The 16,864-nt window shown below is 39.8% G+C and overlaps 1 protein-coding gene across 1 annotated transcript in view; it reads right to left on the bottom strand.

Moving 5' to 3' along the window:
* The window catches only part of GDPD1 (glycerophosphodiester phosphodiesterase domain containing 1), a 50,678-nt gene extending 35,183 nt beyond the window's left edge, over positions 1–15,495 (bottom strand). Inside the window, exon 1 of the mRNA XM_027517327.1 lies at positions 14,947–15,495. Coding sequence (XP_027373128.1) covers positions 14,947–15,088 — 142 coding nt within the window. The 5' untranslated portion in view covers positions 15,089–15,495. The remainder of the gene's footprint in view (positions 1–14,946) is intronic.
* Positions 15,496–16,864: the final 1,369 nt, after the last annotated feature.

Raw genomic sequence — 16,864 nt, 5'->3', positions numbered from 1 at the left:
AGTCAAAAACTATGGAAATATGTTATACACAGGTAATACTCAAGAACAAAGCACTCAAGAATACCACCAAAAAGAAAAAAGTACTCAAATGGTTATTCGTAGATGAGGTTAGACTACTGACTGCCTGTTGTGACAGAAAGCAAGCAAGTTAATAGGACCCGGAGGCCAATTTGAAAAAGCTCTCACTGTCCAAACCTGAGACAATGTTAAAATCAAAATGATGACAGTAACAGACTTTAAACCACTGAACAAAACAGGATATTCTGAACCCGTTTTAATAAATGGACTTAAAGTCTGATAAGGAATGGGGTGTTTATGTAGTTCTAAAGTATTTTCCTACAAAAATACTAATTACAAAGAGAAAAAGAGTAATAACTTCACAATGTAAGTCTGGCATCTCCCACTTTCACTAAGTGATCAAAGTCATCATCATTAGTTCTTTCAAGCTGACTTCTGTGTCCTTTTAATTTCCTTGCCTTTGAGTACAATAAACAATCAGTATGGGAATTCCCTGGTGGTCCAGTGGCTAAGACACTGAGATTTCACTGCCGAGGGTACAGAACTAAGTTTCTACAAGCTGCGCACCGCAGCTTAAAAAAAAAAATTAACAAATCAAATTAATATCAGTTATTTCCAGCAGCTGAGGTCAGAATACAAAAGATTTCTTTTCTAATGTACACTATTCTAGCCTTACAAACCCTCCACAATGACTGTGTATTACTTTTTTGGTCAATTTTTAAAAATTTATTTATTTTTAATTGAAGGATAATTGCTTTACAATATGGTGTTGGTTTCTGCCATACATCAACATGAATCAGCCATAGGCATACATCTGTTCCCTTCCCTCTTGAACCTCTGAGAGACTCAAAGCCTTAAACACATGCCATATCCCTCCAAAATTCTCTTCACCATAGCATCCCAATCTTCATCCTAGAATGAACTCACTTCCCAACTCCTCCATGAAGCATTTTTTTTTACTCACTCAAGATTACAATAACTCTTTATTACAGTCAAGAGTTCATCCTTATATATTCAATGGAATATTACTCAGCCATAAAAAGAATGAAATAATGCCATTTGCAGCAACATGGATGGGTCCAGAGATTGTTACACTGAGTGAAGTCAGAGAAAGACAAATATCATATGTCATTGCTTATATGTGGAATCTAATAAAGGGGTACAAATGAACTTATTTACAAAACAGAAATAGAGTTATATATGTAGAAAATAAACTTATGGTTACCAGGGGATTTGGGGGGGTTTAAATTGGAAGACTTAAATATACACACTGTGTGTGTATGTTAGTTGCTTAGATGTGTCCGACTCTTTGCGACCCCATGGACTGTAGCCTGCCAGGCTCTTTGTCCATGGAATTCTTCAGGCAAGAATCCTAGAGTGGGTTGCCATTTCCTTCTCAAAATATACATACTACTACATATAAAATAGATAACTAATAAGGACTTGCTGTAGAGCTTAATAAGGACTTGCTGTAGAGCTTAGGGAACTCTATGCAATACTCTGTAATACTCTATATGGGAAAAGGATCTAAAAAAGAGTGGATATATGTATATGCATAACTGATTCACTTTACTGTACAACTGATACAACACTGTAAATCAACTATACTCCAAAAAATTTTTTTTAAAAAAAGAGTTAATGCCTTAAACTAGCATTTCTTAACCATTTTGGTCTCAGGACTCTTACTGAATACCTCAAAGAGCTTTTGATTATGTGGGTTATATCCATGAGAAAAGACCCTGACGCTGGGAAAGATTGAGGGCAGGAGGAGGAGGAGGTGAGAGAGGATGAGGTGGTTGGATGGTATCACTGACTTGATGGACATGAGTTTGAGCAAGCTCTGGGAGATGGTGAAGGACAGGGAAGCCTGGTGTGCTGCAGTCCATGGGGGTCTCAAAGAGTTGGACACGAATGAGCAACTGAACAACAAATCCATTAATAGCTACATATTAGAAACTGACTTCCAAATTAAAAAAATTTATTTGAAAATAACAATAAACCCATTATATGTTAATATAACATTTTATGAAAAATAACTGCCAAAAACATTTAAGGAGTGGAATTTGTTTTACACTTTTGCAAATCTCTTTAATGTCTGACAATAGAAGGCAGCTAGATTCTCATATCTGCTTCAAACATACATATCAACCTTCACATAGATAGGTGGAAAAGAAAGCTTCTTCTTCGATACTGTACCGAAATTCAACAAATAGTAGATTCTTAAAAGTTGGCTGTAACACGGAATCTGAACCATATCACTGACTTTTTCCATTACATGAAAATCAATTAGTCCGTCTTGAACTTTGAATGGATCTTTCACCCATGCATGGTTTTATAATAAAATGCACTGGTTTTTGGAAAATATTGATTTACTGAATCATGCTGATCTTCTAAATACTGACTGACACATTTCATTATACAATATTTTTTTTATTCAATATTTTTTAAACATCACATTTATTAATAACTTATATCAGGAAAATCAAATTGGAAAGCTACTAAGCTCACTGTGGATGATATATTTTTCAAAAGTCTAATTCTTGCTTAAAAGCCCAAATGTAATCATTTAACAGAAGGCAGCTAGATTATTTTTCTTCTAATGGAAGACTCACTTTATTAATTTTCAAGAACACAACTGTCCAGTAGTCAAGTCTAAATAACCAGTGTGTCAGTTTTTTAAGTATAAATGTTTGGCGGGGTCGAGGGGGAAGGCTAATTCAGCTCAGAATTCAATCAACTTCACAAGTGCTTTTCCTCAAGACAATCATGTACATACTTTAGTATGCAGCAAAAGTGTTTGTGTAATCCCACACACACAAAAACATTTGTCACAGGATACTAAAAGTTACATATATATACTCATGGGTTGAACTTCAATGAAATTAATAACTTTCTAATTCATCAAAGATATTCTTATGTGAAACTGCCTGAGTGCAGGATGCTGAGGAATATAATGGCTACTAGTACATTTTGTACCAGTATTTTCATCTGTCCTAAAGCAACAGCAGTTTTACGCACTACGCCAATGTCACTAAGGTGAAAAAGGAAGAAACGCCTTATAAAAATAGTGTTGACCTTGCAGGCCCATGAAAGGTTCTGGGGACTCCCAGAATTCCACAGACCACACTTTGAAAACCGCGGTCTTAAACCGTCAACAATGAGATAAGTCAGAGGAGTGGTCCCCTGTGGCGATGGAGGAGGGTAGACGGGGAAGGGGTTCTTATGGGATTCTAGAAATGTTATGTACTTTGATCTGAGTAATGGCTACTTGGATGTACACATACATTAAAAAAAATGAAGCTGTACACTTAAGGTTAGGGCTATTGTCGCTGTTGTTCAGTCGCTAGGTCGTGACTCTTTGCGACCCCATGGACTGCAGCACGCCAGGCTTTCCTGTCCTCCGAGATCTCGCGGAGTTTGCTCAAGTTCATGTCATTGAGTTGGTGATGCTATCTAACCACCTCACCCTCCCTCGCCCTTTTCTCCTTTTGCCTTCAATCTTTCCTAGTATCGGGGTCTTTTCCACTGAGCTGGCTCTTTGCCATCAGGTGGCCAAAGTACTGGAGTTTCAGCTTAGTGCTACTACATGTATGCCATTCCTAAAATTTTCTTAAGAGCTTTTATTAAAATTTCTTTTCTTTAATTGGAGGATAACTGTTTTACAATGTTGGGCTTGTTTGTGCCGTACAACTTGAATCCATCGTAATTATAAACATATCCCCCTCCTTGGGAGCCCCCCTCCCCCATCCTACCCCACTCCTCTAGGTCATCACAGAGTGCCAGACTGGGCTCCTTGTGTTATACAGCTGCTTCCCACTAATTATCTATTTTACCCATGAATATGTATATATGTCAATACTACTTTCTCAATTCATTCTTCTGTCTCCTTCCCACGCTGTGTAAAAAGCTTTTATTTCTAAATCGTAATTTTAAAAAATTCTAGTACATCCACCTGAACTCTGACAAGGCTTTTTGAAGGCAATTATCTTTTTAAATATTTATTTATTTGGCTGTACCAGGTCTTACTTGCAGCATGAACAATCTTCAATTGTGGCATGCAGGGTCTTATTCCCTGACCAGCGAGTGAATCCACAGAAAAAGGCAGCTTTCATTCCAATCCCAAAGAACGGCAATGCCTAAGAATGTTCAAACTATCTTACAACTGCACTCATTTCACATGCTAGCAAGGTAGTGCTCAAAATCCTTCAAGCTAGGCTTCAGAAGTACATGAACCGAGAACTTTTGGATGTACAAGCTGCCTTTAGAAAAGGCAGAGGAAACAGAGATCAAATTGCCAACATTCGCTGGATCATAGAGAAAGCAAGGGAATTCCAGAAAAACATCTACTTCTGTTTCCAAATTGATCCATCACTTTGTGGCAAATGGAAAGGGAAAAAGCAGAAAAAGTGACATTTTATTTTCTTGGGCTCCAAAAGCACTGTGTACAGTGACTGCAGCCATGACATTAAAAGACTAATGCTCCTTGGAAGGAAATCTAAGACAAACCTAGACAGCTTGTTAAAAAAGCAGAGACCTTGGCTTCTGGTTCAAGACGGCCAAGGAGAAGGACGTGCACTCATCTCCTCCTGCGAGAGCACCAAAATTGCAACAAGCTGTTGAACAACTACTGACAGGAGGATGCTGGAACCCACTAAAAAAAGACACCTCACGTCCAAAGGCAAAGAAGCCGCAGCAAGACAGTAGGAGGGGCACAATCACAATTAAATCAAATCTCATACCCGCAGGGTGGGTGACCCACAGACTGCAGAACAATGATACGAAAGACGTTCTCGCACTATTATGAAGGTTCTGAACTCCACATCAGGCTTTCCAGCCTGAGGATCCGACAAAGGAACTGGGAATTCTCAGGGAATCTGGTCTTATGGGTCAGCGGGATTTGATTAGAGCTCTTCCAGGGGATGGAGGGAAACGGAGACTCCAGTCTTGGAGGGCACAAACAAAATTTTACACACACCAGGACCCAGAGGAGAGGAGCAGTGACCTCACAGGAGACTACCTGCTCATGTCGGGGGACCCCTGTGGAGGCATGGGTCAGCAGGGGCTCACCACAGGGACGGAGGCACTAGAAGGTCCCCCTTGGCCTTCTTGGACTTCACTATTAATCCTCCCATAGAGCCTGTAGACCCCAGGGCTGGGTCACCTCAGACCAAAAAACTATCAGGGAGGGAGGTAACTGGATTAAAGCTTTAGTGAGCAAGGCTCTGCCCACCTTGCTTTAAGAGCAAGACCCAGTTTTTCTCATGGCCAGACCCTCCCATCAAGAAGCTTACACAAGCCTCTTAGCCTCATGCATCAGAGGGCAGACAGAAGAAGCAAGAAGCACAGTCTCACAGCAGCTAAAACAAAAACTGTATTACAGAAAGTGAGTTAATCATGATGAAAAAGCAGAAAGTTATGTCCCAGATGAAGGGACAAGATAAAATCCCAGAAAAACAACTAAATGAAGTAGAGATAGGCAACCTTCCAGAAAAAGAATTCAGAATAATGATAGTGAAGATGATCCTGCTACTGCTACTGCTGCATGATCCAAGATCTCGGGAAAAGAATGGAGGCAAAGGTTGAGAGAGGCAAGAAATGCTTACCAAAGACCTAGAAGAACTGAAGAACAAACAGAAATGAATAATACACTAGAAGGAATCTACAGCAGAATAACTGAAGCAGAAGAATGGATAAATGACCTGGAAGACAGAATGGTGGAAACTGCCAGTGCCACACAAGAGGATATAAAAAAACAATGAAAGGAAATGAAGACAGACTGAGACCTCTGGGACAGCATTAAATGCACCAATATTCGCTTTATAGGGGTCTCAGAAGGAGAAGAGAGAAAGGACCTGAGAAAATATTTGAAGAGATAATAGCTAAGAACTCCCTGAACATGGAAAAGGAAATAGTCAACCAAGTCCAGGAAGCACAGAGTCCCAGGAAGGATAAACCCAAGGAGGAACACACCAAAACACATAATCAAACTGACAAAAATTAAAGACAGATAAAATATTGAAAACAACAGGGGAAAAACAACAAATAACATACAAGGGAACTCCAATCAGGCTAGCCAGAAGGGAAGGGCATGATATATTTACTGTGATGAAAGGGAAGAAATTACAATCAAGAATACTCTACGCAGCAAGACTCTCCTCCCGATTTGATGGAGAAATCCAAAGGTTTCCAGACAAACAAAAGTTAAGAGAATTCAAACCAGCTTTACAACAAATGCTAAGGGAACTTTTCTAGGCAGGAAGAACAAGAGAAGAAAAAGACCTACAGAACATAAAATAAACCCCAAACAATTAAGAAAAAAGTAATAGGTTCATACATTTCAATACCCACCTTAAATGTAAATGGATTAAATGCACCAACCAAAAGACACAGACTGACTGGGTGGATGAAAACGTGCATGTATGCACTTCCACTTATCACATCACTCTGCTTGATCCCCTCAAATTGTATGTAATTATTTTATATTGTTAAATTAATCATGTCTCCATTATGGCTTGCAATTGTAATTATCTTTTATTTTTTGTCTGGCTATTGATTGTAAAAACTGATAAACATCTTTTACTATTGTGATTATGTAACAATTAATATCCTGATTGGCCAACAGAAAAATAATAGAACTCTATATCACCAAAGCTAGGATCTAATAGAAAAACCTATAATCACTTTTTAAAATCCAGATACATATCAAAATTATCTTGAAATTTTTTGAAAAATACAAATGCTCACGAATTGCTTTTTTTCTCCAGAGCTCCACATGTTTCTAATGAGCAGTCACGTTTAAAAACAACTGGATTATATGATGATCTTTTACCTAGTTTGTTTCACTTTTTCTATTTCATATTCAGTGCTCCCATTTCATTTAGTTTATGTTCTCCAATTTCCCCATCTTTTTTTTTATATTCTTTCTCAAGCCTTTATCAGGTGTAGTAGAAAAGCTTTTGTATATATACATATATATGTATAATATATACATATATATTTTTTAACAAAAATAAAAAGCAGAGACCTTCATACAGGTTTCTCAGGAGGCAGGTAAGGTGGCCTAGTATACCCATCTCTTGAAGAATTTTCCAAAATTTGTTGTGATCCACACAAAGGCTTTAATGTAGTCAAGGAAGCAGATGTTTTTCTGGAATTCTCCTGCTTTTTCTATGATCCAACAGATGTTGGTAATTTGATCTCTGGTTCTTCTGCCTTTTCTAAATCCAGTTTGTACATCTGGAAGTTATTGGTTCATGCATTGCTGAAGCCTAGCTTGAAGGATTTTGATCATTACCTTGTTAGTGTGTGAAATGAGCACAACTGTACACTAGTTTGAACATTCTTTGGCATTGCCCATCTTTGGGATTAGAATGAAAACTGACCTTTTCTAGTCCTGTGACCACTGCTGAAATTTTCCAAATTTGCTGGCATATTGAGTGCAGCACTCAATATGTGTACTTTGTCAGCATCATCTTTTAGGATTTGAAATAGCTCAGCTGGAATTTCATCACCTCTACTAGCTTTGTTCATAGTAATGCTTCCAAAGGTCCACTTGACTTCACATTCCAGGATGTCTGGCTCTAGTCATTTGTGATCACACCATCATGGTTATCCGGGTCATGATAGACCTTTTCTGTACAGTTCTTTTCTGTATTCTTGCCACCTCTTCTTAATCTCTTCTGCTTCTGTTAGGTCCTTGACATTTCTATTTTCTGTTGTGGGCATCTTTGCATGAAATGTTCCCTTGTATCTCTAATTTTCTCAAAGAGATCACTAGTCTTTCCCATTCTATTGTTTTCCTCTATTTCTTTGCATTGATCACTGAAGAAGGCTTTCTTATCTCTCTTTGCTATTCTTTGGATTTAGATGGGTATATGTTTCCTTTTCTCCTTTGCCTTTCACTTCTCTTCTTTTTTCTGCTATTTGCCATTTTGCCTTCTTGCATTTCTTTTTCTTAGAGATAGTTTTGACCACTGCCTTCTTTACAATGTTACGAACCTCCGTCCATAGTTCTTCAGACACTCTATTGGATCTAATCCCTTGAATCTATTTGTCACTTTCACTGTATAATCATAAGGAATTTTATTTAGGTCATACCTGAATGGCCTCCTGGTTTTCCCTACTTTGTTCAGTTTAAGCCTGAATTTTGAAAAAGGAGTTCATGATGTGAGCCAGCTGAAGATGAAGAAGCTCTACGTAGTCCAGCAAAAACAAGACCTGGAGCTGACTGTGGCTGAAATCATGAGCTCCTTATAGCAAAAAAAAAACTTAAGTATGCAAACATTACTACTTAAGACCTCTGATCTACTTTACAAGTTTATGAAATAGCTGGTACTGAATAAAATATTAAAAAGGTGGTCAAGATATTAATAATTAAGAGAAGCTAGATACTGTGCTTAGTGCTCTCTACATTATTTCATTAAAATGCCCACAATCATGCCAAGCATTACTATCTCCAGAAATAAGATTAGGTGAGGTCACATAAGCCAACAAGGGGAACTGAGATTCAAGCATAAGCAGTATGACTTCAGATCCCACACTTTTTACTACTAACTATGCTGCAGTTTCTATGCTGGCAGTCATATATCTCTTTATTTCAGCTTTACAAATATATTATTAATGTTGTCCCTTATTTCCATATTCTTATACTTGCTTGCAAAGCTTGAAGATAAATCCCACAACGATAATACCCACAAATTACTTGTTAGATTCATATGGTGAAAGCCTGGGGAGTAACTAAGGGACTAATTTAAAAGTCTGCCACTCCTCTCTAAGGAATTATTTGGTGATAGCTCTTCTCTCATGAAATGGTTTGAATTTCTTCTCTTGCCAATTATCGTAACATCATTCATAAAGCACGCTTGCTATTAGTTTTTCTTTTCCTTCAATAAGCAGGGGATGTCTGGCTTAATATCTGATTTTGCAAATAACCACTCTACATGGAAACAAGTTTAATTTTTAATTAATTATGAAATGTAGTAGAGAATGAGAATATATTTTACATGCTCTTCTACTATAATTTGTTTATAATTTCTCTGCTCATGTCCTCCTGCCTCCCTCTTCACCAGTTCATATTTTCTATTTCTTTGAGAAACCATCACTTCCCAACACTATACAAAGCTATACCTTCCAATTCATTCAGTGTTAATTTTTCCTCTTATAGTGCTTCATAGTTACTTTGTGAGTGGTTAATATCTGTTAGGATAGGAAAAGTAAAGGAAACATTCTCTTTTGTATTTTTTGTTAGATGTAAATACAGAAAAGGAAAGAAATATCTGTTCAGTTTCCTTTTTTACCTCCCAAATGTTTTATATACCAGTAAACATTCAACAAGGTTTCCCTGGTAGCTCAGAGGTAAAGAATCTTCCTGCCAATTTAGGAGATGTGGGCTCGATCCCTGGATTGGGAAAATTCCCTGGAAAAGGAAATGGCAAACCATTCCATTATTCCTGCCTGGGAAATTTCATGGACAGAGGAGCCTGGTGGGCTATAATTCATGGGGTCGCAAAAGAGTCAGACACAACTTAGCAACTAAACAACAACAACATTCAGTAAACATTGTAGACCCGTTTAGACCTATTTTACAGTTAGCCTCCAATCACCACCATCAACATCTTTTGTATACATGCTATATGTGTGTGATGTTTATAAAACCAATGACAAACATGACCATGTGCTCCAGCCACAAAAGAACTTCCAAATTAAATATTTTCTGATACTGGAGAAGACAGTTTAGTGCAAATAAAACATTTTAATGTTGGAAGACATCATCCTATCTTAACTTAAAAAGGAGCTATTCAATAAATCAAGCAACAAAGTTGAGTTCCTTCACTTCTAAACTCACACATTAATTCAATATTTATAGTGCACCTTGGAAACAGTATATATGATTGCTGTAAGAGTATAAAGAGCTTTTAAGGACTGCTGCTGCTGCCAAGTCATTTCAGTTGTGTCCAACTCTGTGCGACCCCAGAAACGGCAGCCCACCAGGCTCCGCCATCCCTGGGATTCTCCAGGCAAGAACACTGGAGTGGGCTGCCATTTCCTTCTCCAATGCATGAAAGTGAAAAGTGAAAGTGAGGGCGCTCAGTCGTGTCCGACTCTTCGCGACCTCGTGGACTGCAGCCTACCAGGCTCCTCCGTCCATGGGATTTTTCAGGCAAGAGTACTGGAGTGGGTTGCCATTGCCTTCTCCATTTAAGGACTAGAGATGGTATATACAAAAGAACATTTCTCAATATGTGGGATCCCTGAACACTGCAGAATTCTTTTTTTAGGGAAAATATCAGCGAGATTTATATTTGCAGACATAAGAAAAAATTTAAACACATCAGTAGCACAGAAGGATGATATTCAAAGTATATATTGATACAGTGGCAGCACTTACCAACTAATCACCTCATGTGTGCTCTTTTCCATGTGTTTTTTGCTATCTATCTGATTATACTTTCACATTTTTCTGTAACGACATTCAATTTTTCCAAGTTTGTATATAGTTTAAGATATATGTATACAGTTTAATATATATGCACAGCCATTGCTGAAAATAACTGTACATTTTAGTCTACTTTATTAAGCAGGAAAATGTGTGCATGCTAAGTCACTTCAGTCATGTCCAACTCTTTGTTACCCTATGGATAGTAGCCTGCCGGGCTCCTCTATCCATGGGGATCCTTCAGCAAGCATACTGGAGTGGGTTACCGTTTCCTTCTCCAGGGGATCTTCCAGACCCAGGGATGGAACCCGCATCTCCTACACCTCCTGCATTGGCAGGTGTGTTCTTTACCACTAATGCCACCTGGGAAGATAAAGGATGAATGATTCCACTGTTAGCAAGATATCAGTAGGAACAAGCGAGTTGGGAAAAAAGTCTTCACTGACAAGTAAGGAAGATTTCCCTGAAAACAGGAATGCAGAGAAAACAGAGAAGCTGAAAAGAACTGATACCCTGCCGTGCAGAATATGTTTCAGGGTGCAACTGCAGAACGTTACTTCTAGTGACACTCTGAGACTCAAACAGATGCTTCAATTTCCTCCTTGAGGAATTAAAGTTTAGGACTCAGAAATAACCAGTGTCCATCAGCAATATTTACCCTCAAACTTATCACCTGCTAAATCAATCTGTGGCAAAATGCCCCGATTTGGGCAATACTTTGCCTTGTAACCATGGGTGAAAGATTAAAAGGTCAGGTGAGGATTTTATCAGTTGATTTTTTTTTTAAATTCTTTGCCATTGAACCCTAGTAAACCCTACTGCTTATTTTAATTGGTCCATAGAAATAGGTTAGGAAGTATGAGAAAGTTATTTCCCTGCTATCCTAACTCTAGTTAACTTAGTGGGCATCTGAAATAAGTATATACATAGTATGATTCCAAGGGTAGTAAAATATGTACTTAAAGGATATATTTAAAAATATATTTTAAAAGGGAATACTTCAAAATACGTACTTAAAATATGTACTTCAAAATGTTAACAAAGATTATGTCTACGGATAGTGAGTTTTAGGAACTACTTTTTCTTTTTTCATTTCTATTATTTTCCAAATTTTCCATTAATACAATGAACATGAATTACTTACGCAACTGTCAAAAATATTAAAATTCACAATGTCATTGAGAAACAATAAAAATAGCCTTTGAGAGTATGGCTTGCTCTTGATTTAATCCAAGGCGTACATCTTTGATCTTATTGGTATTTCATTAATACACTGCTGCTGCTAAGTTGCTTCAGTTGTGTCCGACTCTGTGCGACCCCATAGACGGCAGCCCACCAGACTCCTCCATCCCTGGGATTCTCCAGGCAAGAACACTGAAGTGGGTTCATCAATACACTGTAGTTACAAAAAGTGTTCTTTGGACAAATAGATTAGGAAACACACGGAAAGTACCCAGCACAAAGTAGATAATTAGCAGACAATAAGCTATTATTTTAAGTGTAGGTTACAATTTGTACTAGAGGCTAGAGACTCAAGCATTAATAAAATCTAAAATCGGCTCTTGAGGAACTCACAGTCTAATAAGGGAAGCAGATATCCTACCACAATATAATGCAATACAACCTACGTGTTACCTAGGTAAGAACAAAGCAGGCCTATACCATTTAATTTTTAAAACAAAGCATTTTCTACTTTCAAGGACAATCAATCAGCAAAAAGCCAAAGTGTTCATTAAAACTTTGAAAACATTAAGTACACTGGTGATCTCATTTTTTCCTCATTCAAGTCAAAGTTCTATTGCAAAATATGAATGTGACCCCATGTATCCATGCTTACATTTCTAAACAATTCTATGGCATTCAAAGTGCTTTCTGTACACCTAATCCTCATAACAACCCAAAGGGAAGCAAGGTAAATGGTTTACATTTATAGATAAGGAAACTAAAACTGAAGCTTATTCCCAAGGCTAACTAGTTATAGATCCAGAATCTGACTCAGGTGATAATGCTTTTATAGAGACATAACAGTATACAGTAACAGTTTTTTTAAGTTAAAGCAATTCAGGTGTATATACTTTATACACCTATCGTGATCAATGTTTCAATCTTGGAGTGGTTATACACCTGGGTTACATGAAATACGTTATCTGCAATGTTGATGATATGCATGGAGAAATATGCACAGATAGCACCACTTGCTATTATCAGTGTCCAAGAGAAAAATAAAAAGCAAGTAGAAGCTGACTGCTTCCTAGTCTATTATTTTCCAGAAACTTACTATCTTGAGTTCCAAAGTGGTTTTTAGTAAATATATTCTCTATCACTCTGGTTCAACTGTATTCTTTGATATACATACTCAACAAAAAATATATTAAGCACTATCACACAGGAACTTACTAAGTGCTTCAGGACTGTACATAGATTTCATATCCTACAGAGTTAACAATATTATTTCTTCTGAAATAAAATCTAGATCACCCACAATGACAGTTTAGAAAGCTTTTTAAGAAGATCTAGTTTTATTTTGTTTTGATTTGGGTTTTTAGTAAGCATACTTTTTTTTTTTTTAAATCAGTAAACACTGATTTACTGATTTAAAAGTCAGCAGGTAATGACTACTACCATTGAAAATACTTCTACAGGGACAACTCAAACACAAAAGTTGTATTTTGGCTTTACCTACAGTTTACTTCTGTATCTATTAAAATATAGGTAAACCAAATGAGAACTAACATGTCATTTAGCTGGTGATAGATCCCTTAAAATCTTTGATAGTTTTCATGAGTGGGAGACTAGCATAACCATTGAAGTCACTATTTAGTACTTTATCTTCTCTTTTGGCACACCACAGGGCATGCTGCTGCTGCTGCTGCTAAGTCGCTTCAGTCCACGCTCATTGCATTGGAAGTGCAAGTCCTAACCACTGGACCACCTGGGAAGTCCTACGTTTGTTTAACTGATAAAATTATACAGATTTTACAGCAGCGTGCAAATGTACTTCTGTGATATTTAAAACCTTATTCCTGGCCTGCAAGGAGATCCAATCAGTCCATCCTAAAGGAGATCAGTCCTGGGTGTTCATTGGAGGGACTGATGTTGAAGCTGAAGCTCCAATATTTTGGCCACCTGATGCGAAGAGCTGACTCATTTGAAAAGACCCTGATGCTGGGAAAGATTGAGGGCGGGAGGAGAATGGGACCACAGAGGATGAGATGGTTGGATGGCATCACCGACTCAATCGACAAGAGTTTGGGTAAACTCCGGGAGTTGGTGATGGACAGGGAGGCCTGGTGTGCTGCAGTTCATGGGGTTGCAAAGAGTTGGACACGACTGAGTGACTGAACTGACTGACTATTCCTGGCCCATTTTTATTAACAAAAGGAGTAATGGTACTAAATTAAATTTTTGACTGTAAACTCCTAGAATTTACCATTTCAAGTAAATTCCAAGCAATTTTAACCTAGTTTAACATTCAGCTCTAAAGAACAGCTAAAACTGAATGAAATAATCCAAACTTACAACATCTTATACATCATACTTGAAATGAAAATAAAAGCATATTATTACACAATAATGAAGAGGCAAAGATGTGGCCTGCTGTCTGAGAAATGAGAGGGGGAACTATCTAGGTTCCTTCTGGCAAGGCACTGTTTCAAAAGAAACTTCTTTGTTGTCTTCAAACAATAAGGTCCTGTCACAAAACCCAATCTTTTTTTTTTTTTTTGGAAATCCACACGTCACTCCTGGGGTGCAAGGTGGGGTTGGGGAAAAAAAAAATAGGTGCGAGGTTTGAAGCCTTGGGAATCAGGACACCCCCGTTTCTTGTCCCAGTCCAGCTCAAGCTCTAACTGTGACCTTGGGAAGTGTCCCCGGCTCGGGAACTTGGATTCCCCCTCTTCTCAGTTACCCTGCTCAGGAGGAGGGATGGAGGGGTGGAGAACTGGGACCGGCCCCCAGGGACTGCGGATGCCCGGGCTGCACCACGCTCCACGTTCACGCAGCTCCTCGGCCCTGGAAAGCAGTTCGCCCCATCTTCCCACAAGCTCCGCCACTGGCTTGTCTCGGAACAAGTCTGTTCCCGGGTTCCCCCGGCAGGATGCCCGCGGATCGGCCCGGGGCTCCCCACTGGTGCCTCCGCTGCAGGGAAGCGACCCTGAGATTATCCTTCCCTTCGCCGAGAAGTCTCCCATCTACCGTTCATTCTCACCCCGGTCCTTCCTCCTTCGGAGAACCCCTGACTTCCCTGCCCCCAAGAGATTCCCACCTTGGCTCAGTTTCAAGACCCTCTCTTTCCTTCAGAAGACCTCCCCTTCACATTGTCTTTACCTCCAGGGGACCCTCAGTTCACACACGCCCATCCTTCCTCAGATTCACACGTATTTCCACCCGCCTGCCTTTTGCCGAGGAGCCTCAGCTCCAATCGCGGGACCGGGGGGTAGGGTGGGGGGAGCCTCCCCCACTTCCGCCATCTGGTTTTTGGGGACCCCTCTCACCTCCGCGGTGAGAGATGTGTTTACTGAGGAATCGTTGCTTCTTTCGCTGGTGCAGCAAGGTCGGGTATTTGAGCAACAAGAATGAAGTCACCAAGTACCCTCCCAGGGTGGAGAGGAGGTAAAAAGCCGCGGTGGACGACATCTCAGCCCCCGTGTGAGGAAGCCTCCCGCCGCCTGGCCCTCTGAACTCCGCTGATACGGTCGCAACGGCTGCGCCGGCGGCGGCGGCGGCTGCTGCTCGAGATCTGCTCGCCCCCAGCCGGCGCCCGCGGTGCAGCGCACTTGTCGGCGCCTGCCCACCGCGCACGCGCAGCCGGACTCGGGCAGCCGAGCAACAAAGGAGCCCCGGCACGCAGGCGCGCTCCGGTAGGAGCCTGCGGAGGTCCCAGCGCGGGCGTCTGTCACCTAGCTTTGTGGTCCGGCTCGCGGCCTTATAAAGGAGAAAGCTTGGAAACCCGCCAGTGCCTCTGCCGTCGTTCCCACACAAAAGGCTGTTCAAGGAGAGCCTTCAGGAAGGCCTGACGTAATTAGAAAGTCCACGTCAGAAAAGAATCACTCCGGGTCGCGTCGTTAGCCTCTGCTCGAGGAAATGCAAAGAACTCTTACCGCAGGAGGAGTTAAGGCTTATTAAAGCGAATAATAAACACACCCATTTGTCTAGCCAAGCGAGAACTTTCTCCGTTGTCGCACATATGCGAGGTGCCAGTTTATCAGTCAAATATTTGAGAGATGGCTCTTCGCACATTTCTCTGAAATTGCAAACTTCGTTCCTCGGACATGGTCGACAAATATTTGTGGACTTGTTCAAAAATAAGGAAACGTTGACAGTGTTACAGGTTATCACTTCAGTCTTGGGAAGACTGGAAACTAAATTCCCTTTCATTCTACACATTCCAAACTATAGTTCTAAGAGTCACATTTAAGTGCAAAAGAATTAACCCAGGGCTGAGGAAGAAAATTTGGTCATAAGAACAGATCTCCCACAGAAGTAGAAGGCAGAGTGATTATTTAAAATCATGTGACTCTGACCTGAAGCAAACTTCTGTTTTCTTATCTGAAAAATGAGGAACATTTTTACTAAATGATAACTTACAACTCTTTCTGTTAATAATGACTTCCAAAGATTCTTGTGTCCTTTAAGAGGAATTTAAATAAAATTTAATTTTATTTTATAAATTTAATAAAATTTAGAGGATTCTTGAAAACAAAGGCCTTCAGTAGATTTTAAAAAGTAGCAGAAAAAGACTTTTACATCAGTTCACCATCATAGTGAGGCAGGAGGTAGATGGGCCCCAGGCTAGGTATTTACAACTGGTCTCCTGTTTCTTGGGATGAAAAAAAGATGGGCTTCAGGCTGGACATTTAAAATTAGCCTCCAGTTTGCATTCCCTGAGACAGGAGATAGATGGGCTCCCATTTGCCCTCTGAAATGGAAGTAACATCACAAATAGAGTAAATAGCCAGGCTTTGTCTCCTGTGTCACCTTAATATAGTCATGACAGCAACAGAGAGGGGCTAAACCTTGTTTGAGTAAAGGGTCAGGACGTCATATATTTCCCATCCTTGGGGCAAGGGAGACATTTCACAGGTGGAGAAAGGCTCCTTGGGGGTCAAAAAGAAGAGGGCACCACCCCATAATATGTGACGCTAAGGCTCCCACATAGGACTCTGGGCTGGAATCCAACTTGGAAAAAAGTTGCATACACATGTTGGAGAGGGTGCTAGGGTAGGTCAGGTGTGGAAAAAGAAACCAGATAATTGGCCAAAGGTAAACAAAAAACCAGAACTGTCCTATAGAAATGACTTAGCCACCCCGGTACTGCCACTCCTCCCTGGGGAGGACACCCACACCTTTTCTCTCCAGGTGTGCATCTCTGCCTTGCTTCTATCTTAGCTGTTCCTGTGTGCTCTCCCATTT

Source organism: Bos indicus x Bos taurus, chromosome 19 (genome assembly GCF_003369695.1).
Source record: "Bos indicus x Bos taurus breed Angus x Brahman F1 hybrid chromosome 19, Bos_hybrid_MaternalHap_v2.0, whole genome shotgun sequence".
In the NCBI taxonomy this organism is placed as follows: Eukaryota; Metazoa; Chordata; class Mammalia; order Artiodactyla; family Bovidae; genus Bos; species Bos indicus x Bos taurus.
This window is presented reverse-complemented; position numbering and strand designations above follow the sequence as displayed.